This window comes from Kryptolebias marmoratus, linkage group LG10 (assembly GCF_001649575.2).
Source record: "Kryptolebias marmoratus isolate JLee-2015 linkage group LG10, ASM164957v2, whole genome shotgun sequence".
NCBI classification, from domain to species: domain Eukaryota; kingdom Metazoa; phylum Chordata; class Actinopteri; order Cyprinodontiformes; family Rivulidae; genus Kryptolebias; species Kryptolebias marmoratus.
The window spans coordinates 17,975,532-18,002,935 of record NC_051439.1 but is presented as its reverse complement, the minus strand read 5'-3'; the positions used below and the strand labels follow the sequence as shown (position 1 = coordinate 18,002,935).

At 38.3% G+C, this 27,404-nt stretch overlaps 3 protein-coding genes across 3 annotated transcripts; 1 reads left to right on the top strand and 2 right to left on the bottom strand.

Moving 5' to 3' along the window:
* The first annotated feature begins 406 nt into the window (after positions 1-406).
* LOC108245089 (G-protein coupled receptor family C group 6 member A-like) lies at positions 407-6,815 on the top strand. Its single transcript, XM_037977966.1, has 6 exons — positions 407-573; positions 1,249-1,561; positions 2,310-3,086; positions 3,658-3,882; positions 3,965-4,076; positions 4,567-6,815. Exons 1-6 carry the CDS (start codon positions 407-409, stop codon positions 5,490-5,492), a joined length of 2,520 nt encoding a protein of 839 aa, XP_037833894.1. The 3' UTR covers positions 5,493-6,815.
* Positions 6,816-7,027: 212 nt separating this feature from the next.
* odc1 (ornithine decarboxylase 1) lies at positions 7,028-11,379 on the bottom strand. The gene is made up of 11 exons (XM_017431702.3): positions 11,237-11,379; positions 10,417-10,565; positions 10,157-10,281; positions 9,789-9,962; positions 9,507-9,679; positions 9,198-9,414; positions 9,027-9,110; positions 8,740-8,902; positions 8,525-8,640; positions 8,226-8,440; positions 7,028-8,143 (listed from the first exon to the last, which is right to left on the bottom strand). The coding sequence occupies exons 3-11, from the start codon at positions 10,256-10,258 to the stop codon at positions 8,005-8,007; spliced, it is 1,383 nt and encodes a 460-aa protein (XP_017287191.1). The 5' UTR covers positions 10,259-10,281; positions 10,417-10,565; positions 11,237-11,379; the 3' UTR covers positions 7,028-8,004.
* A 5,778-nt stretch (positions 11,380-17,157) lies between these two features.
* Positions 17,158-27,300, bottom strand: nol10 (nucleolar protein 10). The gene is made up of 21 exons (XM_017431708.3): positions 27,129-27,300; positions 26,614-26,659; positions 26,422-26,520; positions 26,248-26,325; positions 26,121-26,158; positions 25,674-25,810; positions 25,505-25,570; positions 25,328-25,388; positions 24,826-24,911; positions 24,453-24,531; positions 24,030-24,179; positions 23,610-23,676; positions 23,330-23,382; positions 21,226-21,352; positions 20,245-20,324; positions 20,031-20,129; positions 19,613-19,705; positions 19,118-19,294; positions 18,714-19,024; positions 18,421-18,523; positions 17,158-17,745 (listed from the first exon to the last, which is right to left on the bottom strand). Exons 1-21 carry the CDS (start codon positions 27,192-27,194, stop codon positions 17,593-17,595), a joined length of 2,169 nt encoding a protein of 722 aa, XP_017287197.1. The 5' UTR covers positions 27,195-27,300; the 3' UTR covers positions 17,158-17,592.
* Positions 27,301-27,404: the final 104 nt, after the last annotated feature.

Sequence of the window (27,404 nt, the reverse complement as noted above, 5' to 3'; positions counted from 1 at the left end):
CACAGATGCTCACACTGTTATAGTTGGTTACATGTACCCAATATAAGACTTGTTCAACCTGTTTTACAGGCAGTCACATGAAGGTAAAAAAAAAATTACATAACTAGAGGAGCAATCAGATACAGAGACCTTTGCTTTCCAAATTAGGTTTATTAGCTCCGTTTGGGTGATCTTGACATGTGATGATAAACTGTACATAAAGGGCAGTGAATCCTTCTTTATGAATGAATCCACTCATCCTGGGAATCTGTCATTTTGAGGATGCCAGTTATAATGAGTCTGTCTGATAATGCAAATGATCATCTGTCACCCACTTCATTGGAAACTTATATAAAAAGGTGTTGTGCAGAAAGCAGTTTACAAAGGAGAATACAGCACGCATACATCTGACCAAACTGCATTCATGATGTTACTGTTGAGGTTACTTGTAACTTTTATGAGTTTATTTCACTCTTATTCGGAAATTATTACTGTTCTGCATGCATACTCTCCTGGGGACATCATCATTGGAGGACTTTTTCCTATTCACTTAAACACCAACAAAACAAAGCCTAGACATGTTGTCTGTACTGAGTAAGTATGCTCTCTTTTGAATTACTATAGCCAAAAAAACAATTAAGACAAATATTTTGACTTTATGTAATTTATTACATATAAAAATTTCCTCCAATTTTTATTACATGAGTGTAAGAGTCCTGTTTGAGGTATTTTTTTCTAACGGTTTAAGGAAAATTTAAAAAAATGTACATAAAACAAACTTTTTAATTTTTCATCTGTTTGTCAAAATTTTAAATGGCTGAACTTCTACAAGTCAGTAAAGATTTTAAAGAATTTGATATTAATCTAGTTGGAGTCCACAATGTTCACTTAAGTATATCATGATATAACTAACTAAGGGTATTCCTCCTGAAATTGAAAGCACAAAATGTTCATTTATCACATCAATATATTTAGGAATTTAAGAAAATGGTTCAGGGAATTTTGATTTTATATTTGTTCACTGAACAGATAGTCGAATCATTTGTAAGTGATGTTCTGTGAAATAGTTTTCAACAATTAGTATCTTATCAGCCGTGACATCAGTCATCAAGAATAGAATAATAAAGAAGAAAATGTCCACCTAAGAGACAAGTCTCCCTCACACAGTGCTCTTTTTTAAAATAAATAAAACAACTCTTGCTCAAAAATACACACATGACTCAAAATTAAATCTTTCTGGAATGTAAGTCTTCTGTCATTTTTTTACAGGTATAATCTTCAAATGTTCCTGCGCTCTCAAGTGATGATATACGCCATTAAAGAAATAAACCAGCGCACGCCGAGACTGCTACCCAACCTCACTTTAGGATATGATATATATGACACTTGTGGAGATTCCATCCTCGCTGTCAGGGAAACTCTGCAGCTGATGAAGAATCAGTCGGACCCTCAGAGCTGTTTACTACCTGACCACATCAATTCATCCTTACCTGAACCCCAAACGAAGGTGGTGATTGGTGAGAGGTACTCTGACGTATCCATAGCTGTTGCGAGGTTTCTTGCCCTGACATCAGTTGCGCAGGTTGGTCTTTTCTGGGTTTGATTCACTCTTACTGAAGATAGAGACACTCAAGAAAACATCAATGAAGCTAATTAGTCTTTAAATATAATTATTCAGAGTGTAACAGTATCCCTAAGTTAAGTATGTTCCTCTGTTTTAGGACCATGGTTCAGTACATCATTGGTACAACAAGTGGAAAATAACAAATTCCAAGTTATATCTTTTGTTTGTTTATTTTTACCTACTTTGAATAGATAAAAATCCTCCCAGAGTCACAAACAGAAAAACAAACCACCCTTGCTAGTGTTGAGGCTCTATATAGCAGGTCATACACAGCAAAGTAGGATTTATTAATTGTTAATTTCACAATGAAATAAAAACATAAAATTCTCATTTGTACTTTCTTATTCATTTTATTTGGACTGTAAACAGTGTCCTACAGGCCATCTGTCAAAAATGGTTTGATAAATTTTAAAACAAAAATCAAGGAGTGTCTGCTTCTTCTTCTTCTTCTGCTTCTTCTTTTTTTACTTAGAGTTGATGTGACATAAAAGGCAACGCATAACTAAATAACATCTCATAATGTGAAAATACAAAACAATTACAGTTAAATTCACATGACGGGTCCCAAAATTCTAAGAACAAAACTAAAGCAGCCTTCACACTTTAACTCCTGTGCTGGTTTATGCTTTACCTTTGACTCCGTAAACCAAATATTTACGTATATTTTATATTTATATACTCCTGATTTTCTTTTTGTTTATTACAGATTAGTTATGCATCAAGCAGCGAGGTTCTCAGCAAGAAATTCAAGTTCCCCACTTTTTTCCGGACCGTTCCCAGTGATGAATTTCAAACAAAAGCCATTTATGAGCTGGTGAAGGAGTTTAACTGGAAAACAGTGGCCATTGTGGGAAGTGATGATGAGTATGGGAAGTATGGAAGCGATCGGCTTCAGTACATCTTCAGTAAAAGTGATGTCTGTGTGGCTTTTGTTGAGATTCTGTCTGGTGGCTTCCTTGAAAGCAGTTCTGACAGCCAAGATCCACTAAAAAATCTGGCAGAAAAAATTAAAAACTCTGTGGCTGAGGCTATCATCATGTTCACCAAAGATGACTATATTGAAAGTATCCTGAAGAAAGCAATTGAAAACAACATGAACAGAACCTGGATTGCAAGTGATTCCTGGTCCACCGCTACTCATATTGCTACATTGCCCGGGATTGAAAAGATTGGTCAGGTTTTTGGATTCATCTTTAAAAGAAATGAAGTGCCTGGTTTTAGAGACCATGTTCGCTCAATGTTTAACAGAAGTAAGAATGACATTCTTAAAAGTCACATGGAACGTTATCCACTTTGCTCCAAAAGGTTGGAGGAATGTAACTGCTCCATGGAGTGTTCTGACCCAAACTGCTTGGCTTCATGCGTTGACCAGGATGAATCTTACAGCATCTATTTGGCCGTGCAGGTCATCGCTGAGGGTCTCAGACGCTTACTGAAATGTGACATCCACAGCTGTGAACGCACTGAGTTTACAGCGTTTGAGGTACAGTAAAACATATTTTACTGTCATGAATTGTTGTTTCTTAAAAAGATGATCATGTCTTTTACATTGTTAGATGTAAAATAATGTGAAATACTTACCTTTTTAAGTAAAAAGTAAAGCCAGAACCTACAACCGACATCATTGGTTGGTTGCTTGGGCAGAACATTACAGCCTCTTAAAAAAAAAACAGTTTCAGGTAGTGGATTTTTTTTTCAAGATTAAATTCATCTCCTCAAGAGACACATCAAGGTGCCTAACCTATAGGGACACAAAGTAGCTTTTCCCAAAAATATGTTGCATTGTTAATTTTAATTTATTTTATTTCTATCTTTTAAGTGTTAAGACAAAAGGAGAAAAATGCAAGAAAACACTTTATTGTTTAGAATTATCCCGACCTAACTGAGAACTTCTCATACTTGCAGACAAAGTAGTAAAATAAGTAGCCCTCCTATAAACACATAAAGCACTAAGTTGAAGGCTTAAGTCATGTAAAAAATAAGATGTTTGTAATTTCACCTATAAATTGATCCAATTTTCTATCAGTTTGCTTCTGTTTAAACTTTTTTCACAGCTTCTTGAGAAAATCCTGAACATCAACATCACTGTAAACACCACAAATATTTACTTCAAAGAAGGAGACCCCATTTTAGGATATGATATTGTTTACTGGAACAGTTCTGGGTCCAATCAAGGCATGACAATAGACACCATCGGAGCCTACTGGCCAAATCAAAATGAAACCATCTCCCTTCCACAATTTCCAAAGTATCTCCTAAAAAAGATGAAATCTGAAAACGTGAGATAAAATCACAACCATATATTTAAGTCCCAGTATTCTTCATAAATATCATGTACTAATTTAAATGTGTCCTTTAAAGGTGAGTGTTTTCAACTGCTCCAAAACATGTGACCCAGGACACATGTTGCAAAAACAAAGTGAAACGTGCTGCCCTACATGTGCTCGATGTGAGGACAGAAAGGTTTCAAACGGTGAGTGTTTCATTATTTTCTATTTAGAGATTCACAATTTTTGCATACAAACTGGGAAAAAGGAGACTCAGATATTTATATCTTTTGGTCAAATGAAAAACTTACTTGTTTTTAGAAAACGGGTTTATTGGACTGATTTCTTTAAAACTATTTATCTTCTTTAAAGGACAAATCTCTTCAAAGTTATCAATAGTTGATGTAGATCTTCCTCTTAAAAAGAACTCTGTTCTTTAATTCTTAACTCACTTGTGTTAAAATCTTCACATTATTGATTCTTTGTTACAATCAAATTCACATTCAGTGCAGTCACACATTCACACAGGAGTTTCCCAGCTTAAATAAACACAACAAATCAGTGGACATGGCTTCCAAGTTTTCACAATATTCAGTTTCTTTACTACCACGTTCCAGTCCTTTCGTCTGATCCTAGTTTAGGGGTTTATATGCTGTAATTTTTAAATGTCCTGTCCTTCTTTGTTCACCTCTGCAGGTGAAATGTGTGAGTCTTGTGAAGACTGGCAATATTCAAATGAAGGCAGGGATAAGTGTTTGAACAAAACTCATGAATTTCTCGACTGGACGGATCCCATTTCCATCACAATGAGCTTTTTTTCTGTCCTTGCAATAATCATTGTCATTGCTTTTGCTGTTGTAATCATACTCAACTATAACACTCCTGTTGTGAAGTCAATTGGAGGCTGCTTGTGTTTCTTGGAGCTCCTTTCCCTGCTGTTCAACTTCTGCCTTACCTTCACCTACCTGGGTAAACCCACAAAGACCTCTTGTGTAGGCATTCCTCTTTTTGGTTTTGGTTTTTCCGTGTGCATGTCCTGCATTTTGTCTAACTTGCTTCAGATTTTAGTGGGTTTTAAATTTGACCTGAAGGTCAGGTCCTGGATTAAAAAGCTCAATCAGCCGATAGCTGTGGTCATCACCATCTCTGGGATCCAGCTGGCTCTGTCAGTATCTTGGTTAATTTTAATCCCAACACAACCTACTGAGGACCATAAAAATACAACCATCTTGCACCAGTGTAAGATGTATGAAGGTTCCCAAAATTTCCTAATAGCCACAATCGCCTACAATGCTTTCTTGGGCTTCATTTCTTTTCTCTTTGCATTCAAAGGTAAACAGCTGCCAGATTTGTACAAAAATGCAGTGTTAATCACTGTCAGCATGGTGCTGTTTTTGATAATATGGATCATCTTCCTCCCACTTTTTCTCTCTTTGGAAGGGAAGTATAAACCAGCTTCAAACTGTGCAGCCATTCTCATTTCCAGCTACAGCATCCTCGGCTGTCACTTGGCCCCCAAATGTTACATTATGGTGTTCAGGAAGGAGCGTAATAATCAGAACGCCATTTCTGAGTACATCAGGAAGCATTATGAGCGGGAGGGCATAGCAGTGGTGAAGTAATGACCCTGGTTTCATTAAAGCCCAGACTTCAGTCTTATTATGAGTCTGTGGTCTAAAATAGCTGCACACCAGGAGAACTAATCCAGAACTTCTGTCTCCGTGAATGGACAAAAATCCAAAATGCTGATTATCCAAAATTTATATTCATATGTAACTAATAAAAATGTTCTCTGTTAGATATTGATTTGATGATCACTTCTGCACTCTCAAGGTTGACATTTTGTTTTTCCCAGGTAGAAATCCTTTAATCCTTTCAGTTTTTAATGTTGTAGAAATGTGTTGATCAAACAGCAAAATCTAAACACCAGTTCTGGTTTCGTGCTCTTGTCTGACTTATTAGAAATAATTGCTGACTAATTTATTATCATTATTTAGTTGTACTCAGTGCCACAGAGCACAGGGGTTTGTGAGAAACCTTAAAACCATAAACAACCATGTTGTGTCCTCATGTTGGACTGTCAGCTTTCTGCTTCTGCAGCCTCGATCGTCAGCATATGTTTTTGTTTCTTTAGAAAACTAGTTCCTCTCTGGTTCCATGCCAAGTCAAATCAGTTTTCTCAGGAGACTATTTAAAACCAAGTTATTACCAATTTTTTTACATTTAACAGAATAAGAAAAAAAAAGAAAAAAAAACTAAAATAATCTACGAAGCTATTAAATTTCTATATTCTTTATTAAAACAGGAAACTATTTGTTTATATTTGCTGCTTCCTAAGCTTGGAATTTTTTAGTGGCTGATTTATTTAAACAATTTTATGCGTTTTTAATAACTTGGGGATAGATATGACTGGAACTCTTACAGCTGAATAGCATTGTTTTAGTCTGACCTTCAATAGCTGTAAAGATGAATTTATTTGATGCTTTGTTTGATTTTTGATGATTTTGTTATTTGACATGTTTTGTTATATCTTATGATTTTATTATATTTATATAGATACTTATTTTATCCTTCTGTGTATATTGTGTGCACATTTATTTAATGTTCCAATGTAGCTGTTTTTCTTGTTTATTAATTACATAAATGACTATAAGCAATGCTTTTACAAGTGAAAACAATTCTTTTGAGAATGCTTACCTCATAAATGACTGCATTTAATGTTATTAGATTTTAATTGTGTAGTTTATCCTGGTTATTGTGGTGTTAGAGATCATGTGGCTTATTGTGTTTATTTTTTATTAAAATTTTAAAGAAGTGTGAGCATAATTTATTTCACAAATAAAGACAAAAAAGAGAAAAGATCCAAGGAGAAAATCTCTTTTTTGATATTTTACTTGCACTCTGGTTCCCCCTTCAGGTTATTACCTGTCATTGCAACATTGATACAAAATAGTTCCCAGTGAAAATTAAACCAACATTTATCCTTCCACCCGTGTTGTATTAAAGTTTATAAAGGTCAAAGTTGATGTTAGTGATTATCTACAATCAGTCTTTATTATAACTTAACTGTCACCACTCAGATATGTTCATACAAAGCTCAACCACCATGCGGTCCATGGAAATTGTACAATATTGACTAAATAAAACCACACATTCACCATGGGCTCTGTACCTAATGTTTTATTTAATAAAAAAATACAAAATTTCAAAAAGTTTCCATTGGAAAGCAATAACAATGTGCAATCCCGTCTCTTTCATATCCAGTTTTAATGCACGGTGAAACTAAGTCTTATTATTACAAAGATAATACATAATTAACCTATAACAAAATAAAATAATAAAAATAAGGAGGAGAAGAGGAGAGGTACAGTCTGCTTTTTGAGTCCCTGTGTTTGAAGCATTAATCTCTCAGTCTTTTCTTTTGGAGACAGGTGAGAAACAGATACTTCTCTCAGAGTTTCTAGTGTTTTGACATGCAGAGCGCGATTCATGCAGTCGGGATTTTCTGAGAAACTGAAATGTTCAGACCAGACACTGAGCTACTTTTCCATAAGTTATTATATGCAGTGCTTCTTGAGATCTTAAGGATTAACACTGAAGAAGTTCTGTGCTGAAGTGGAGATCATGGAAAAGATAAATATAGCAGCTACTTGAGGAACTGAATTATAGCTCTGAACATCTCGTTGTGAGTTAACAGATGTAGCTAATGATGCACATAAAGCAATAAAATGACCTCTTACACCATACATGTTAATCACCCTTATTTGCAATTATGCTGACACTGTGATAGAAAACTTTAAGTCAAGTGGTTTTTGCATTATCTTCTGTAAAGAAACTCAGCACTCAAGTTGATCAAATTCCCTGTTATTAATGATAGCAGACTGCAGAAACTAATCTGAGTAAAAGCAGTCCTATTCCATGTTGTTTAGAACCCATAGAGACATTTCAAAAGTAATTCAGCCTCATTTCATTGAGAGTTGATCCCCAGCTTTCAAACAGAATGCAGAAATGTGCCCAACTTGTCCCTCTCACTCTCCGGTCAAGTAACTGGCCTTGAAAATGTCACAGTTTTGGAGAAAACTCTGTCCAATCATTAATAAAAGATGCTAGCTCTAAAACAATGCTGCTGCGCGTTTAAACCACGTGTGTGCGGCAGGGCTTAGTTGGCATGTCCATGTTACTCTCTCGCCCACAGCATGCTGGAACGTCAAACAGGGAAGACTCTTCTGCAGAAGCTTGCAGGCCCTGGGAGCAAATCTGCTGAACCTGTTGCCTAACAAAATAAATTAAAATTTGAGTTAAATACTATAGAAACCTTTAAACCTGTAAAATTTCCTCATGAATCTGCTTCTCACCAGGCAGGTCGAGACATGACGTAGTAGATGTCAGGTCTTTCAAAGCCGTTGAAGGTGGAGGACGCAGCTACGGTGTAGGCACCCATATTCTCAAAGACCAGCCAGTCGCCCACCTGCATGTCTGGCAGGTAACACTGCTCCACAATCCGGTCCAGACCGTCACATGTTGGGCCCCAGATGCTGCAGGGGTACATCACCTCATCTGGCTTTGGCTTCTTTTAAAACAAAAGAAAACCTCTCTTATTCATTTTGCACCTTAGTAGTCCCCAAGCATGGCAATAAATGTGTATTTTACAAACCTTATGCAGCATTGGCAAACAATGAGCGTGGTCATACAGGATGCAGTTGAAAGAGCCATACACCCCATCATTGACATAGTACATCAAAGTCCTGTCACTGGTCACTTCACCTTCCTCTGTAAAAACAACAAATGATTTAAAACAAATGCAGCAAGGCTTTCATAATAAAGAGAAATTTTAAAAGTTCAGATTGTCATTCTAATCAAGGCCGTTACCATCAGAAGCAGACTCGTCATCCGTGATAACCTTCTTGGAGATTATGTTCACAACCAATGTGTAGGCAGATGCCACATAGAAACGTCCCGGCTCAGCAATGATCTTCACACCAGAGTCGACAGGAAAATACTTGTCGAGGGCTGGGTTGATTACTGCGGTGATCTACAATGGAAAACGTCAGTCATGACCAAGTCCACACGGGAATCTGATGAAAATACTTTAAATGTGTAAAAATGTGTGATTCTCTAGCTACATGGAGGAAAATGCAAAAAGAATTGTCGTCTACCTCTTCAAACTTAAGTTCAGTATCATCGGAGCCAGGGAAACCACCTCCGATGTCCAGGAGATCCATGTTGAAGCCCAGTTCATCCTGCAGATCACAACTTAAAATGTCAGTTTTCTTTGCTGAGTGCAAACTATGAATTACAACTGCATGTAGATGTTGACCACAACTCACCCCCATATCAAAAACGCAGCGGGCATCTGCGATAGCTTTGCTGTAGGTCTGTGCGTCAGTGCAGCCACTGCCGACATGGAAGCTGACGCCGATCACATCCAGCCCCAGTTTCTTGGCCTGCTCCAGGAGACCCCGACAAGCTTTAAGAGGGGCCCCGTACTTCACACTCAGACGACAAACTGCCTTTGAGTCGTCAGCTGCAATACGCAACACTAGCCTGGGCACAGAATAGAAATGACGTTAACAAAAAGGACCCAACTGGAAAAGTTAGAGCTACAAATTTCACCTAACAAGGCTAAAAAGTCTTACTTGGCATTGTCATGGTAACGAGCCACTTTCGTGAGTTCTACTTCACTATCAAAGGTCATCATCTGGACCCCATGTGACGAGGCATATTTTATCTGAGAAACTTGCTTGCAGGGGTTGGCATAAATAATTCTGCTTGGATCAACTCCCAAAGACTGAACCAGCTGAATCTCCATCTGGAGGGCAACAATGACAGTAAGCAAAAAAATGCACCAAAGCAGTTTCATCTATTATTCAAGAAAGCTTTCACACTAAGAGTATCAATGAAAATCTTCCAAAAGACACCTTGCTTGCACAGTCGAAGCCAGTTCCCAGGGATGCCAGAGTCATAACTACAGCCTGGCTGTCGTTGCACTTGACAGCGTAGAATGGAGTAATGCGAGGCAGTGCCCTCACCCAGCGAAGGTGCTTCTTTAAGACGTCTCCCAGGTCACAAACATAAAAAGCATCTCGGTCATCCTGTAATAGATGGAAAAACACAACTTATACTTAGTAAAATCCAGTTTTGTAAACATTTTGTTCTTACTTTACACATGATCCGATGAATCCCAAATGTAATGCAATAAATATGACTTCAGTTTGCATCTTGTTGATCACAAAACAAATGGGGCCCTCTGTGTCTTACATAAACAATGCCAGCACAGGATGCTTACCGTTGAGGACAACTCATTGATTTTTTGCTCAACGATATCCCGAGCAGAGAAACCCTCCTCAAGGAAAGAGAAGTCAAGATCTATGGCTGCGGCAGTGGTCATCCTAATAATTCTTTTTAGGCAAACTGGAAGAAAAAAAAAGCGGATGACGTGCAGCTTAAACAGCATCTTTTGCGTCATTGATTACTTAACCATTACATTCCACTCATGATAACATGATGAGTAATAGCTAAAGCATTTGAGTGAAACAAGATACTTACTTGGATATGAAAGAGAGAGAATTTGGAGATGCTGTGACTCAGGTGCAGTGAAGCCAAGGGGGCTCACCAGTGAAATGAAACCCCTTTAAATAGGACTCAAGGCCAGGGCCTGTTGAGCAACTGGAATGTGATTTCCTTGAGTGAAGATTCTATAAAAAGAAAAAAGTCATCACATTTAGACCGACTTGTTAGTAAAAATGGTGCATAAAGTCATAATAAACGTGTATCACTTGACCAACATGGAATCAGAACGTTTACTACACTCTTACTGGGCTTAATACTGTCGAGAATTAAACTATTTAAATCAAACTTACGTGGTTTGTCTCGAGTTTGCAAAGCTCCATTTCATAAGTGGCATTAACTTGCCACCGGAAAAGCCATTGAATGAATAGAGCACTAAGCCATGCCCACTTAAACACATCAACCAATCACAACAAAGGTCCGCCCTCAACTTAAAACGAATGAACGAAAATTGACCAATCAGCGACTACTACTTCCCTGACGTCAGAACACCGGTTCCGCTTGGAGCGCTCCATGCCATGAGGCGACATTTAATGCATTTCAATTCGATAAAATAGTTAATTAAAACTGACAACTAGTTTATAAACTTTTTATTCTTCACATTAAATAAAGTCACATCTACTGGTCTTGAAACGCTAGCAGTATAGGAAAAATTCTCACTAGCTACTGAGCAAAGGAAACAAAGAAGAATGCTAGCTTAGCTAATCATCCGATTGTCAAGCCGGCCACGTAGCAGCACGCAGAGCTGACTGAATTAGACGTCTCGGGTAGAAAAGGGCGACAGAAAGTCGATGCTTACCTTAAAAAGCATTTACAAAGAGTTTGTCCATTAGATCAGAGAGATGGGTTTTAAAAAGCAGTTCCCCTTCACGATGAAGTGCTCTGCTTGGAGGTGTAACCTGACTGACTGAAACCGGCGAAGGAGCCTCAACGTATTTATAGAAGGGCCGTTGCCAAGGCAACGCAGCCAGCTGGAACCGGCCTCACATCCGCGTAGGAACCGGTTTTGGCTTGTCACCCCATCCACATGGAGGGGTATAAAGAGACCACCACTGCAGCTACAGATTAATGGAAGAGCTGCAGGCCGAAGACAGATTTTATGTATTTTATTTTTGTAAAAAAAAAAAAGCCCATTTTTTTTCAATGCATCGTGATTAAGACATTATATATGATAGGGGGTTTTATTTAAAAAATACATTTTGGCTAGACTGTACAAAAATATTAAGGTTTTCTTCATTTGTGCTGGCAAAAACAAAACAAAACTATACTAGTCTTTAGCATTTTTTTCCAGCTGATTTTTATTAAAAGAAAAAAAAACTTTAAAGTTTTTCTTTGGACTTTGATTGCATTTTTCTTGATTTTCAGTCCTGTTTTAAGCCATTCAAAAGAAACCTTTAAACTGAACAGTGTAATAGGCAAAGAAATACCCATTTTAAACTGGATTATTAAACCTGTCTCAAAGACATGTTCTCATTTTTGTAGTTTCACACAATTTAAAACAGCTCTTTGATAAATTATGAGTTCATTCATTCCCTAAGTTTAAATATATTTTTCTCTGTTTAATGGTTTAAAGGTTTGTGTAGGTTTAACAATAGTAATAAAAATGCATTTTAAGACAATGAAAGATTTTCAGAGAATCTTGAGAACCATTGCTTAGGTCCACTTCAGAAACTGCAATAAAATCTGGGTTCTTGTACAGAAAACAAATTAAGGAATGGGTGATGGATCAAGACTTTTGCACATTTCTGAAGAAGTAAAACAACTCTGATTTTCTTGACTGTCACCAATCAGAAAAACATGCATGCCTGAAAGGATTGTCTGAAGTCTTTACACAGAAGAGATTTAAGAAAGAGTAAACAGAAGCTTGCCTGATAAAGAAAATGATTTATGACAACAAACATATTTCAGTTTCTTTGTTTCCTAATAAATGGGCAGTCTTTAGGACTGTTCTGGTTTTGGTTTATAAGTAAACTGTGTTCAATTTTAAGTTAATCAGTATATGATAATCAGTGTTGAAACAGAAGATGAATGCAGACACGTCTGCAGTGCAGTCATGTCACAATAGCTGATGTTGTCACTTGTTTTAAACCAAATATGTGAAATATTTCCCCTAAAGATTCAGGTCTCCTTACATTTACAAGAAAAAGCAATTACACCTTTGTAACTTTCATGTCTAAAGGTTTTAATTTATTCAGAACATTTTATTTTATGTAAGTCCATATAAAATAAGAGGGCTAAAAGCAGCCATGTGCTGACCATCAAGTGCATGGATTAACTGACCATCAGCAAGTGAGAGCACCTCAAAGAAAGCAAAGGTTTTGCTGCTTTGGATCTTCAGATTTTAACACAATGCCAATAAAGGAAAACATAAGCAAGGTTCAAGAAAATCATCAGTTTGAGAAGTGTCAGCACAGAAAAGTTCAACTCGGCCCACTGTCCTTCAAGATCCCTGCACTGCCTTTCTGTTAATCCCAGAGATGCTCAGTCATGCCTGGCATCTGCTGCGTCTGACAACAATGTCTCAGTAATGTGATCTGGCTCAACGGGAGTCTGCTTTGTCTCATTCTGAGCTGCTGACTGGTCTGATATGATTAAAGAACGATAACTGGCCACAACAAGCCTGGAAAGTTGGATTGCTGGAGTCTTGAAGATGAATGCTCACTTCTGCTAAATATGAGGATTTGAGATGCTCAATGATCCGTGGTTATTGTTGTCTGAGTCTCTTCTTCATGATGTGCCACAAACACTGATGCCCCTCTACACCAAACCAGATGATGGCTTTTACGCCTTTCACATAGAACAGCCTGGGTGGTCTTTCTCATCTTTGGCTCATATAAAGTTAGGTTTTTGTTGCATTGTTGGGAAAACTTTCCAACCTTTTTGAAATGGAGTTAGTCTATATATTTAATTGATGCACTCATCTGGAATTTTTCCTGCGGTCGTGACACATTTTCCAAACTTACATGACATTCATGCCCAGCTTTGTACATTAAATGCTTTCCATGAATAAGAAAAAAAATCACACACTGTTGTAAGCTACTGAAAAAAGCATGCAGTAGTAAAAAGAAGGCTCTTACTGATCTTCTTCTAAGCAGTAAAAAAAAGCTCTTTTTAAAACCAGAACCCCCTCTTACCACACAGTGTACTCAGTCCAAAGGTTGCCGTTCACAGACGTTTGGTTTGAAAGCAGACATTACCAAATGGAGGAAAATGTAGAATTTGGTTAGTTTGACCTAAACACATGTGGAAATGCTGCACAGGCATCAGTTCTAAGACACTAAGAGGAAACATTAGGGCTACTTAAGGACCACATATCTGTGGGCTTAATATTTTTTCCAGGTCTTGAGACTACAATAAAGATTCTCGCCCTCGCACATATTTCCATTCAGAGCTACTGCAGGGTTGGCGAATGATGTCACCATTACCAAGAACTTTAATTCCTAGAGACCAATAATCACAGTCATTTTTTTTAATTTGGTAAAAAAGAAAAGAGTTGAAATGTGATTACTAAGGAAATTACACACCTATGTTCAACTTGCAGCCAATTTCTCATTCAAACCAGGCAAGGAATGGTTACACTCCTCAGGGCAAATTCATTTTCGACAAATTTTCAAAGTCACAAGATAATTAAGACAACTTTTACACCAAACGGTTCCAATTCATTCCAGTAATTTTTTTTTTTGTTCTGTCTGCCTGCAGTTACTCTCTCTTTCACCCTTCTCCTTCTTCTCTTGTAATGTCTATCTTTGCCTCTGCGTACAGAGGCTGTTATTGTTTCTGTGGACCATTGTGGCCCAGCTTCCACATCTGCAAGGCCTCACCACCAGACAAGAATCAGGACTGTTATTGGACACCCACACGATATACTTGTGTGTTGGGAGGGACCTTGAGAATGTTACTGCAGCTCGTGTTTCTTTATTGGTTTGTAGGTTCACACTCATCTGCTGCAGTCTTATTTTGTAACAATCAACTTCTGCAGCATGACTTGTGTGATTCAGATCAGGGTGCATGACAAGTCTTTACAATAACTTTATTGTTGTTTACTGTAAAAGTAAAAAAAAAATTATGCACGTTTTCCATACTGAGCTCACTGATGGGGATGATTGTGGAAGTCACGAGTGTGTGTTTGGTGTTTCCCTCATTGCCGATTGCAACTGCTAATAAATATTGCCAAGTTGACAAATCACGGCTGACTGGTTTAAGCCAGTTAGCAACTGAGTCATTCATTTGTCACCCCCTGAAACAGTCAGCGTTGTGCCAGAAGTTGGAGATTACAGGTGTTAATAGGTTAACATGCGAAATCCAATAAGGCCTGACCTCAATTTCTCAGTGGTCCAGACAGATACCCATGCACGCTTTAGGTTGGCTTGAACAGATGCTGCTGCAGCCTGACAGCCTGGTCAAGCTGAAGTCACTTCAAGAATCACGTGGATGCAAACTGTAAAAAAAAAAAAAGTCTAAAATTCGACATAAATACACAGTTAACTTTTGTTTTGTCATTTTTGGCTGGAATAAAGCAAGCGTGAGATGGAACAGGGAGGCTGTTTAGTGCCAGATAGTTCAAGGAAACAGAAAAGATAAAGCTGTACGTTTTCTCTGGATCCAAAGAATGTGTGTTGTAATTAAGGTTCAGCTGTGGTGTCAGGCATGTTGCCACAAAACCTTTATAAAAACCACTTAAAGCTTTGCTCCTGTGGATGTCTGCTGACTGAACTGATTCATGGCTGGTTCATTCACAAGGCTACAGTTTAAAGAAAATGTTATCCAGCTCCTGTGCAGAACTTGCAGGAGTTAGGGGTATTTTTCATAAATGTATGAAAATATCAGCAATTGTAGTTTTCTAAAAAAAATAATAAATAAAAATGTATGGTAATTGAATCTGACCACTCTCTGCCCTACTTGGTGTTTTGTGTTCCCATTGTTTAATCTGACTTTCTGCTGACTCATCCCCTCTTTTACTTTTGGAGCCGAGTTGCCAAGATTTTGTGCTTTTGTCTGTGTGGAAATGGGGACAGAAGAGAAAGTAGTGACTATATTTTCACTGGAACATATTCTGTGTGTCTGGGTTGGCCTGAAGCTTGTTAAAAATGGCAGCATTTTAGTCATTTGATCCATTTGCAGGAAAAAGAGACAAAAGACAAGGCTTGCAGCTTTACATTTTCATGTGTCAGGGTTTCGTATTTTGCACATAAAACAAAGTATAAAAAGACCAGGATTAAAATAGCAAATAGGGGCTTCATATCTATAGAACATTTATTGAAGTGTGGAAAGTTGCAACAGGTTGACATGCTTTAAAGACTATATTAACACTTTTTTGCACAGCACTGATTGCATCATATTTATCGGGCTCTTTTTTACCCACATATAGCAAGTGTTTATAGCCTCAATCATGTTTGTGTCCTGTCAGCCCTCAGCTGGTCGAAGCAGATGGCCATTCTTCTTGGCTCTAAACTCTTACTGCTGCACCACAAACTCCAGATGGGGGACTGAAAACAAATTTTGACGTGATTTGTTATTGATTTCCTTAGCCAAAACAATTACATTTATAAAACTGCCCTTTTATAAATGAAATAAACTCATTAATATAGAGTTGAAAAATATTTGGACTGTATTAAACTGAACTTTTGTTGTGAATTAGTGTCTATTAATGAGGTGAAGTTACTATTTGCAAGCCTTAGAAATAAAATGCCTCACCACAAATAAATCTCCAGGCTTTTGCTCAGCCACTGAATCAGGTGTGTTGGATTAGAGAAACCTGTAAATCATGCAGTATAATGGCCCTCAGGGGCCAGCACTGAACACTGCTCTAAACACAACCACAGGTGGTCTCATATGTTGCAGGTTTTAATTGTTTGGATTCAGTTTGTTTCTATATTTCTGTTTTTGGTGCTGCATTTCCTCTGTCCTAATTGTCAGTTGTCATGGTGACACCAAACTACTGTGAAAGAAAAAGAGGACGATTTGCCTGCAACATCAGATGACATTTAGCTTACTTGTTGCACAGAGAAACAGTGCCGCTGATGTCCCAACACAAAGGAGGAAACACGGCTGCAGATTTGCCATCAAAACTCAGTTACCCGCTGAACTACGGACGACCTCTAGAAATATTTTGATTTCAGAAAGATTTGCTACCATAGATCCTGTATTTGAAATACTTACCCTGCTCTATTTGCAGACTGGGAGGATTGAAATGTGTGCTCAAACCACAAAAAGCAAAAATTGGAAATTAAAGTGAGAAAATCGCCATACAGGCAGCAGCAGCTGATGATCAAATTGTCAGATTATATCAGTGAATTTAGTAAGTCACAAGATTCTTTTAAAGGCTGTAACAAGAGTTAATTGGAATGTTAAAGCAAAAAGCACAGGGAGAATTAGGAGTCCGAAATGATAGCTTTACTGGAATTCTCTGTCACAAAACATGACGAATGGATCTTAGGGGGAAAGCATGCTGACATCAGATGGGTTTAAAATGAGCTTTTAGGCCAGGACTTCAATCATTTCTGACAGGAATTATCCATCGGGAAAACTTGGGAGGAATGGGAAGGACACCAAGTCTTTGATTCTTAAAAGCTTCATATTTTTCTTTTCCACACTTCTTAGTCCTGGTTTCTGAGTCACAATCTGCTGTTAATAGGACATACTATAGACTATTTGATGTATTTGGCATTAAAAAATAATCTAAACACTGATTTTAAACAACAACAAAAACAAAAAGATAAATCTTGTACCCGATATAATATATTGTAAAAGTAATTCAGTGTTAGATCAACAATGTACATTTTCAAACAGAATAAAACACATTTCTCGTCACTCTCAATTTGAAACAGGCTCTTAAGAGTCATTCAGAAACTCAACCCTCTTTTCGGTCCTCATGTAGCCATGCCTGCTGAGTTATCTGCAGTAAAGACTGTTTTTTACATTTATACAGAAACTGACAGAGGTGATCTTTTTTAAAGATGCTGTGAGTTCACAGAGAGGAAGTAAAAACCACCCAGGAGGAGGACAGGCCTCTAACTTCATCAGTCGACTATTTTCTGGTCTAGCAGCCTGTCTGCAACTCTCCCCTCCTGCTTGGAGATTCATTTAAGGAAAAAAACAAACTATTTTGATTCTGTTTGAGGACAGCTGTTCCTCATCTGTCCAAGCAGTCTTGCTTTAGTAGCGTCCTCTTCCTCTTCCCCTTCCTCTTCCTCTGCCGCCCCAGCCTCTCCCACGGCCGCTGCTCAGGTGTCCGGCTGAGCGCCTCAGCTTCTTCCTCTCCTGGTGGTGTTCCCGCTCCGCCTGCTGCTGCTTCCTCTGCTGCTCCGACTGCACACAGGGAAACAACTTAGGAAGTTTAACTTCTGCCAATCCCCTACTTGATGACTCAGGAAATGACTTCATTGCCTGACTAATTCTCCAGCTCTTTTTGGTTTGATGGATCTTCCTTTTTTTTAAATCAAGGAACTATTAGTAACCAGTAAAAAATTTGGATGTGTCAGAATAAGATGTCAGTCTGTTTTACTTGTATATCTACACTTGTATATCGACTTGTATTACAATATAAAATATACTAATAAAGATGGTTTATCAAAAACTTTGCTTTTAATAAAACAATTCCTGTGAAACTCTGCAGTGTGCCGACTTTGATAGAACTGATTTCCTTTAAAATGTTTTTTCTTAGTGTTTGGCTTTTCTTGCTGTATTTTGTCATATTTTTGGAATAAAGTGGAGTGTCCTGCAGTGGTTTTGGTTGTGCTTTATTACTGACTTTTCTAAACCTGTAATTCTATTTCCAGTTTGGTTTTTGTGTTTTGCACCTCTGGGCTTTTACACAGAATCAGTCTGCTTGATGATGACTTTTTCCATTCTGTTCACCCTAAACCCAGTGACTGTACCACGTTTGAAGGTTTATGAAAGGTTTTATATTGGCCACTATGTTGAAGCAAAACCAGAAACATTTACAGGAGCAACAGTGGCTTACATGCCAAATTATCTGTGTACCTTTTTGAGAGTGAAGGTCAGCTGTTTGCTGCCGACTGCTGTGTCGACCATGTTGTTGGTTCCTGAGTTTTCCTCCAACTTCAGCCGGTCCTCCAGAGAAACCCTAAACAATAACACAAACAATCATCAGTCAGAATCAACTCAGCAGTGAAAACACTGTGGTTTGTGTATTCTTGTGAAAGGTTTTAGTTTAAGGTTGTAAAACTGTTTGTTTTAAACAGCAGACAGTACAGAAAGGTCTTTGTTTGGATTTATCAGACAAAATCTTAGAAGCAAAACCATCTAGGACATACTTCTGCATCTTCTGTTTGCGCGCCATGTTGTTAAAACTCGTGAACTCCTCTCCAGCTTTGAGCTGATAAAACTGCGGCTGCCTCTTGTTGCTCTCGGCCATGTTTGAGGTTTCCCCCCCTTCGTTCTGTTCCTCCTCCAGCAGGACGGTGTTGCGGTCGGCCTCCTTCCTCTCCTGCCGTCGGCGATCTCTGCCCTCTTGCCAAATTAATCTCCGCTGCTCCCTCACTTCCTCCACCCAGCTCTTATCATCATCAGAGCTATCCTCCTCAGAGCTGGCTTTCCCCTCCAGCTCCTCTTCATCTTCAGCTGCCTAGATTGAGAAAAAGAGAAAGAAAAGTTATCAAAAACTTGAAGCTTAAACAAGAATCCAGGAATTGCCGCCACAACATCCAATCGGTGTTACCTGTTGAGCGGCAGCAGCGTGTTTCGCCAGCAGACGCAGCTTCTTCTTTCTTTTCTGCTCCACCTTGGAGACGATGGGGTTGAGCAGCCGAAAGTCCTCGCTCTGCTCGTCCACTTGGAAGTCTGGGTTTTCAAACATCACCTTGAAACGATCGTCTCCTAGTATGCTCGGGACAGCCTGTTGTCGTGAAAAAAAAAAGAATACGTTTGAGGTCACAGTTAAATAAATTACACTGCGTATGTTTTGTAAATTCAAAGTCAGCCAGGGTTTTAGGAAACCGTGAGAATACATATGGCCGTATGTGTGAATCAAAAATATGTGAAGGAAAAGTGCTGGATGAGCTGATGAATCATGGTCCTGGCTTGACTGTTGTTGATTTGATCATTTAAGAAGTCACAAAGTGAAGTTACATAAAGATGAAGTAAAGTTACTTCAGTGTGATTATTTCAGAGCACAAACAGGGTGTGACCATCCTGAAAGTTGTAATCACAGTACCTTGCCCTTCTTTTTCCTAGAAGCCACCTTTGCTTCCTCATCCCCCTCCTCCATCAGTTTGAGAGCCAGATTCTTGTTCACTTTAGGAAGCGTCTGTCTCAATCGAAACAGAATTTACATCATTACACAAGCAACAACAGAAACAACAGAAAACACGACTGATGTCTTCACATGAGATTTCTGACTAACATTTCCTAGAGATGAATGTTTTTCACTTTAGTAATGAGTTAGGCAGGATGTGAAGAAAGTTTGTTTTCAGGTGTTGAGCAACAATTCAGCCGGTATTAACAGGAGTAATTCTGTTTGATCAAAGCAGTCAGGGAGACTGAGGCATTTCAACAAAGGAGGAAAAGTGGAAAAAAAGAAGAACGTGAACTTGGGTTAAATGGATCTAAACATTTCTGTCAGAACTTCTCACCTTAACCTGAACTCTCTGTGTTCTGGACTCTTCAATCTTCTGACGGATTTTGTCCTTGCGGTACTCCTCGTATGCAAAAGGATTAGCCATGGTTTTCACCTGGGGCAGAACCAAACATAAATCCAACATTTATGGCCGCTTTTCATAACGACCTGATACTATAGAACCTCTACTGACTCCGGTAAGAACAAGGTGATTCAGTAAAACATCCAACCTTGTGATAAAGTCGTATATCCATGAAAAAGCCGTGCATGTAGGCTCTGAGGAGAGACGATCCCACCAAGTGAGACAAACCTGGAAAAAAAACAATTCCTTGTGAAATAGGTATCCCATTTTTTTATTTAATCTGATACACCTATTTATTGTCAACCCCATTGACTTTTATGACCACCGCACTGGTCCTCTGGTGCTGACACAAGATGATAATTTTATTTACAATAAAGACATGTTTACAAGTACTGAGCAAACATAATACTTAAAGACTTTAATGATCCTATGACTTTCTCAGCATGGGATGTTTATTTAAGGAAGAGCTGGGGTGACAATTCAATACGATCGACATAATTAAAGATTATTCATGCATATTTCCCCTCATGTGGAAGCAAACCACAGAGCCTGCAGATATTACTGATGCAGTGAACCTAAAGTGAAGAACATCTGGGCCTTTCTGGGCGTAGTTGGTAGCAGCTGAATGCCTGTGACTATCAGAGGACATTTTTGATGAGTTCAAGCCTGCAGTCTTTAGACAGAAGGACACCGAATGTGAAGCAAATTACTGGGAACCTGAATCAATAGGTTGTACTCAGAAACCTCAGCATGATTACGCAAGAGGGCTGCATTACGAGGCTCATGTAAATCAACACGGCTGTCTCCGAGGACCAACCCCCTCTTTTATTCCACACAAGCCAACCACCCTTCTGCTTTCTTGTCATTTGATCTCTTTGCTGCTGAGCCTGCATTCCAGTGTTCATTCAACCCCTCCAGTGTCGTCTCCCTCCACACTCTACTTTTCTTAGCTAAAAGCTCTCAGTCACTGCGGGCCTCGAATCAGACACTCCAACCATCCTAACGACCCTCTCAGCAGCAGAAGGGCTCACTTTGATTCAGTTCTGAGTGACTCTTCTACCCTTTTTCAACTGAAAAAAGATCCTTTTACAGCCTGTTTGCTGCAGAACTTTAAGATGCTTCATCTCACCCAGATTTTCCAGGTCCTTCCGGGTGACGAACTTGTAGTCATCGTACACAGTGCTCTCTGGAGTCTCCTCCAGCTCCTCCGTTAGGCTGTCAAGGAATGAGCACCAGCGAGGTGCAGGGCCCAGAGCCTGAACACACAAACACACACACACATGCTGGGTGTATATTTAGACTGGAGAGCGAATTGTGTTGTCTGTTTGCTGAAACAAAAATAGACCGACTGTTCCTGCTCGAATTTCTATTCCAGTAAGAATGTAGTGACGCTGCTTGATTTCCCAGGGAATTAAAGTGTTAATGTGTTGCTCTAAAACACTTGTGATGAAGTAAAATTACTGAATCTGTTTCACTGTATTATGTTCACTTTATAAAAACAATTTATCCTCACAATAACAAAACATTTATTACTTTGCAGTTTTGCACTGACTAATATTCATGTTTAAAGAAACTTATCAGTCATAAGGTAACTAAATAAAAAGGAAACTGATTGCAAATTACTTTCCTAATCTGAAACTAATTAATGGTTTTATGATACAAACCAGTTTCTCATTACAGCTTCTTTATAATAGGAGGTTTGCAGGCTTTGTGTGTTTTATGTCTCAGGAGATAATGTTACCTGTCTGACTGACTGAAAGCAGGTCAGAGATCTGCTCTAACACACTGACATTTTCACTCAAAGGACAGACAAAATTGAGCTTCTCTGCCTGCGTTGAGCAATCAATTCGTTGACTCAGGAGATGATGTCACATCCCTGAGACCAAAGTCAACAGAATCCACCCGTCATCCAGCTTTTTTTAAAGTTCATTACATCTGAGCTAATAAAGTCTCCTGCTGCCTCCTGAAGATGAGCACGGCTCTGCGACCAGCAGAGAGCTCAGGGATGTTTTTCCAATGCAGGAAACTTTAACGTCAGATTGCTCACACGAGCCTGAGCAGATTCCCAGTTTCTGAGAAGTCTGCTCACTGACGAGAAAAACAAAAAAGAGAACAATAAAAGCCAGTGAAGACTGAACTCCCATCAGAGGAAAGTTTCTCTGAAAAGTTCATGAAATCTTGTGAAATGGAATTGAGCAAAACGCACAACACTGTTAATTACACCACAGAATCAAGGAGTATGATCTGTGGAACATTTGTAACCCGACAGGCAATATTTAACTTACCTAAACCATTCAAAGGAACACAGAAAACAAAGTGTTCCCGTACATCCCATTCTCTTTCAAAAAATGTTAATTTAGAGAAAAACTCACCTTGTTCTACTTGCTTAGCATTCAGTTAATATTGTTTGCTAAAAAATGGATAATTAACTGTTTCTTAGATAAATATTTTACCAGGAAGATATGTCAGAGGAAACTTTTAGGGCTTTTTCTCTCAGTTCAATGAGAAGTTTGTTCCACAGTTAGCATGCTCAGTCAAACTATTTGAACACAGTGGTGTCTTCGAACACTTTACCACTTGTGACAAAGTAAGAATATGTTGGTTTTTGCTTAAAACATATATTTTTTTATTATTAAAACATTGTTGATAGTTTGTGGTTCTGCCATCACCACTGACCTCACTAATCTAATTCAGTTTTTTATTTTAGCTTTGATTTTCAGTTGAAGGCATAAGGAGCTGGTTGGTGATCATTATTTAAATATTTTGCTCATGTGAGATAATTTAAAAACTACCACAGAAAACAGTGTTAATATGCTAACAAAGCCAAACCTCCTTATTTTTGTTCATGTCAAAAAAAAGTGATGTGTTCACCTTGGTGGTAACTGAGACAGAACGTTCATCCTGCCTGGATTGTCTTCATGTACACAAAAAGTCACGTTTACTGTACACACACACACACACATTTTCTGGAATAACACACGTGTTGAAATCAGGCCTGAGTCACAAACTGCAGACAACTATTTTCCAGCATTAACTTGACTTTCTGGGCTTTCAGGGGCAGAAAAACAAACAAACCAGCCTTTTTTTGTTGTTTGCATCTACATGTGTCATTAAACAACCACCTGAGTGCAGATGTTCTTTTACTGCACCTAAAGCTGTCTGAGGCTGTCATACAGGAACTCATCAGGACTGTATCTGAACAGCAGATCACGACTCTGTGCTTCGGTACTCACTGGGATGTAGAATGTGTTCATTTTGGGGTCTTCGTTGGCAGTGAACAGCATACCTGTGAAGGAGGCACAAGCAGTAAATAACTTTGACCCTGATAAAAGGGAATCAGAAGGTTTTGGTTATTAAAATGAGAGAAATTACAAATACAATGTAAAACAGCATTTGAAATGGCGATGGCAATGAAATGGCGCCACCCAGAGGTGAAAAATGCTCCAAAAATCAAACAAATCCTTCTAGTTTTAAGTAAGGAAATTATAAAACAGCTACAGAAAGTGTTCTCACCTGAATTAGGATACATGCAAACATCATTGATGTCAGTCTGAGGCTGTATGGAAGAGAACAGCTTCCCCTGCAGTAAAACAAAGACAAAAGCGATGTAAAATAAAGAATTGTCACTAAAAAGGATTAACTAATCAAAAAACAAAATGTATTAAAGCCCTTAAAACTTAGATACTTCTTTGAATTGAATCCTTTGTTATTAATGTTTTTATATTTAAAATAATATTTGAAGACTGATAAAACAAATGAACTGAATCTGTTTTGAGCATAAAACACAACAGAAATTAGAGTTTATGTGTAGTCTACTTATAAAACACCTTTTCTCAACAAAAAACTAAACCAAAGTTCCTAACTAAAAATAACACACCCTTTAAGAAACTGGCAAAAATATTTGTTAATGACTTAAAAAGAGGTGTTACTTACAGTGTCTTTGTTCCAGATTTTTATTATCTTCGAGTCGGCAGACATGATGAGGTCCATCTGATGGTGGAAGTTGAGAGATTTGATGGGCAGGTTGTAAAAGTGGTCTTTAACCAGCAGCGGCTGGTTGGAACGCAGGTCATACAGGAGCACCTGAGAGCGAAACAAACAGGCAGAGAGCAGTTTCACCTTCTAAATCCTGCAGAATGCACTCAGATGTTAAGACGAATAAAAAACCTGAGATATGCTGTTGATGAAACAAAACCCTCTGTGCTCAACCACAAACTGATAACACGAGCTGCTTGATTTTCTGTTAGGCAATTAGTTAAAGATGCAATCAAAGATCAGTGAGAAGACAGAGTTATAAAGAGAGATTTAAAACTGAATGTTTCAGTTTTTTTAACTTTATTTTATAGCTTGGCTCACCTGTCCTGTGCTGGTGCCCACTGCCATGGAGAGGGAACCGTTAAACTTCAGAGCACTGATGGAAGGCAAACCCTGAACTCTGTCAGCAAACACACAATCAAAATGTCATCACAACAATAAAAAACATTACAATTTAAAGAGGGAAGAGAAAAAACTAAAGAAAGAATAAGTAACAGTAATTACAGCTCTTTTAGGACCATAATAACTAACTCTGACTCAAATAAAAGCTGAATATTCCTGTTTTGAGCCATAATATCAAACAGACTGCTGCTTGTTTTTTTATGTAGAAAAGCACCATGTGGCTACAAATGCATCGCCAAGCTGACATCAGCCAAAATGATGTAACATCTCTGTGTGACAGCTCGGTTCTTACTCTGTTCCTTCAGTCAGGCTGCTCAGGGCGCAGTCCAGAATGCCCACTTGGTTCCGGACACGAGGGTCCCAACATTCGACCCTTCCCTGACAAACAAACAGAAGAAGTCTCAGTCAGAGAAATGCAATTTTAAGGTTTTACAACAGACTGGGACACAGTGAACATTTTTTCTTTACATGTCACTGCATGCTTTTTTTAATGCCAATGCAAAAAAACTTGCACCTTGTTTGTACAAATGAATGCATGATCAAGAAATAAAACAGCTGTGGGCAGCTGTGGGTCCTTCAGGTAGGTCCTAGAAGCTGCTCATTACTCTTTAAACAGAAGATTTAGAGCTGAGCCGTGATTATTTCTGTTTTTTTTTTTAAAAAACAGGATTTATACTGAACACAGTACAACTTGGAATAAAGCACCAGCAGAAAATATCAAGTTGTATTAAATCAAAAATACATCAATATCAAGGACGGCTTCCATGCACCGTTAGTAGATGCTGCACTTTTACCTCAGAGGTTCCTGTAGCAAACAAGTGATGAACGGGGTTGATGTCACACACATTGTTCTCCCTAGTTGACAAATAGAAAAAAAACAACATCTTGAATATGAGCTGTTAACATATAACAACATCCCATCGTACTCGTCTCAAAAACTCAGAAGGTTAAAAAAAACTGACAGTACTTACGCAGCATTTGTCTGAAGGGAGTTCAGGAAGTGACCCTGTTCCAGGTTCAGTCTGTACACCTCTGAGCTGAAAACGAAAACAGACCATTAATCTGCTGCTTCAACAGCGAAATAACAACACTTCAGAACAAAAACTTGTCTGAACATCTAAAAGTCTATCGTATTCTCACCTCGCACCCACAAAGTAGAGGTCACAGGATGGATAGTGGTATGAAAAGTCCCGTCCGAACTTTGGAATACGAGTCTTGTAGTAATGTCCACCTTGGGAGTGGAACTCCACGTAACGATCACAGTGCAAAAAGACTATCTGCATAAAAATACAGAAAAAGTAACAATAATTTCACATCTAAGTGTGCTTGGTCAGCAGACATGCAACTGCATAATGAGTCTTACAAGCTTTAAGCAAATTAAAACAGCTTCTCTGTAAGTGAATGCAATAAAAAGAAAAATTAAAAATTCACACTAATCCAATATCTCTTTGTTCAATTGTGAGCTGCACAATCATGCAAAGTGGGAAATATCAGAACAACACAAACACCTTTAGATTAACATATTTAAGTTGAGCTAAAATGCTTTCATCTCTCGTGAAACAACAACAGCAGCATAAAATGTCTCACCTTAGAGTAGTCGTCTGACAGGATTTCAAAGGTCACAACTTTAGGAAGAAAAAAAAGGTTTATTTTGTCAATTTAGTCGACAAGAATGTAGCAGGAAATTAACAACAGAACAAGTTTACCAACTTACCATCTGAATCCAAACAACGCTCAAATTTCAGGGACAGCTGATAGGTATCATAACAGCGAACTCTAGGTTTGTAAGTGCCTGAAATAAAAGTAATAATAAACTCAACTTTTCTGGAGCAGCACACACACAGACACAAAAAACTCCATGGTTTTCTGAAAGTAAAGCTTGACTAACCAGCTGCCAGGATGAACTGTCCATCGCGGGACACTTTGATGGACGTACAGACTGTAGGCATCTCAAAGTCCTGGATGAGCTCAATCCGACGCTGGATGTCTGCGAAAACAAAGAGAAATAAACAGAATAATGTCAAACATTTTGGATGAAATGACACAGTCTATGGGGATCAATCTGAAGCTGTCAACTCACCGACATCTTTCTTTTGCAGCTGTCTTTTCTTCCGATCAGACAACCACTGCAAAAACAAAGCAGAGGTGATCAAGATTAATTAGAAGTAACTTTAAAAATTATATTAATTATACCAGATTAACTGCCTGAACCCCAAGCAGCTTTTCCTTTTAAGGTTTCTGTTTGTTTACAAGCACATATGGACAAAAGTTGATTTATATTTTACAAGATGGTTGGTTAATATTCAATTATCACTTCTGAAAGTTCAAATATTTTCCTAACAGCCTAATCTAACCTGTTTTTTTTGTGTGAATTTAGAAGTATGATAATTGTTTGCTAGTCTTAAGCTAGAATAGCAAACGGGTACAATCATGTACTGAAATTCAAATAAATATTAGTGAAATGTTTGGGTAAATTGAAGTTTGAAGGCTGAACAGCAGTTCAACAGATTTCTACAGGCTAGCTAGCGAAGTTATCAATCAAAGCTAAAGTTTCCGAATAACCTTAAAACTCAGAGGACATTAAACCACACTTACCTCAGGAAGAGACTTTCCGTAGCTTAAATTATAAATTTTCACATCGTTGACATTAGATATCTGCATTTTTAACTATGAACAACTCGTCCGGCACTTCATCCACGTTGTTGAACAGAACCAAACACAGAAAGCCGAGCGGAGTTCGGAGAAAAGGGTCCGACCAGAAACCCCATCGCCGCAACCGCCATCTCAAAAGTTCCGGTGTTGTCCTAAGGTAATTAATTATCCCCGAGCACAAAGCAGGAACCTAAAAAATAATAATAACGTTTTAATTTA

What these genes read in the sequence shown, in the direction of transcription:
- LOC108245089 (XM_037977966.1), top strand. Translation starts at nt 407, where the DNA reads ATGTTACTGTTGAGGTTACTTGTAACTTTTATGAGTTTATTTCACTCT. An exon ending in AGACATGTTGTCTGTACTGA is followed by an intron (nt 574 to 1,248) that starts GTAAGTATGCTC and finishes ATTTTTTTACAG; the next exon opens with GTATAATCTTCAAATGTTCC. An exon ending in AAAAGATGAAATCTGAAAAC is followed by an intron (nt 3,883 to 3,964) that starts GTGAGATAAAAT and finishes TGTCCTTTAAAG; the next exon opens with GTGAGTGTTTTCAACTGCTC.
- odc1 (XM_017431702.3), bottom strand. Translation starts at nt 10,258, where the DNA reads ATGACCACTGCCGCAGCCATAGATCTTGACTTCTCTTTCCTTGAGGAG. An exon ending in TCAATGAGTTGTCCTCAACG is followed by an intron (nt 9,963 to 10,156) that starts GTAAGCATCCTG and finishes CATCTATTACAG; the next exon opens with GATGACCGAGATGCTTTTTA. An exon ending in CTGAACTTAAGTTTGAAGAG is followed by an intron (nt 8,903 to 9,026) that starts GTAGACGACAAT and finishes TTTCCATTGTAG; the next exon opens with ATCACCGCAGTAATCAACCC.
- nol10 (XM_017431708.3), bottom strand. Translation starts at nt 27,194, where the DNA reads ATGCAGATATCTAATGTCAACGATGTGAAAATTTATAATTTAAGCTAC. An exon ending in TGTCAGACGACTACTCTAAG is followed by an intron (nt 25,811 to 26,120) that starts GTGAGACATTTT and finishes ATTTTTATGCAG; the next exon opens with ATAGTCTTTTTGCACTGTGA. An exon ending in CTAGGAAAAAGAAGGGCAAG is followed by an intron (nt 19,295 to 19,612) that starts GTACTGTGATTA and finishes TCACGACAACAG; the next exon opens with GCTGTCCCGAGCATACTAGG.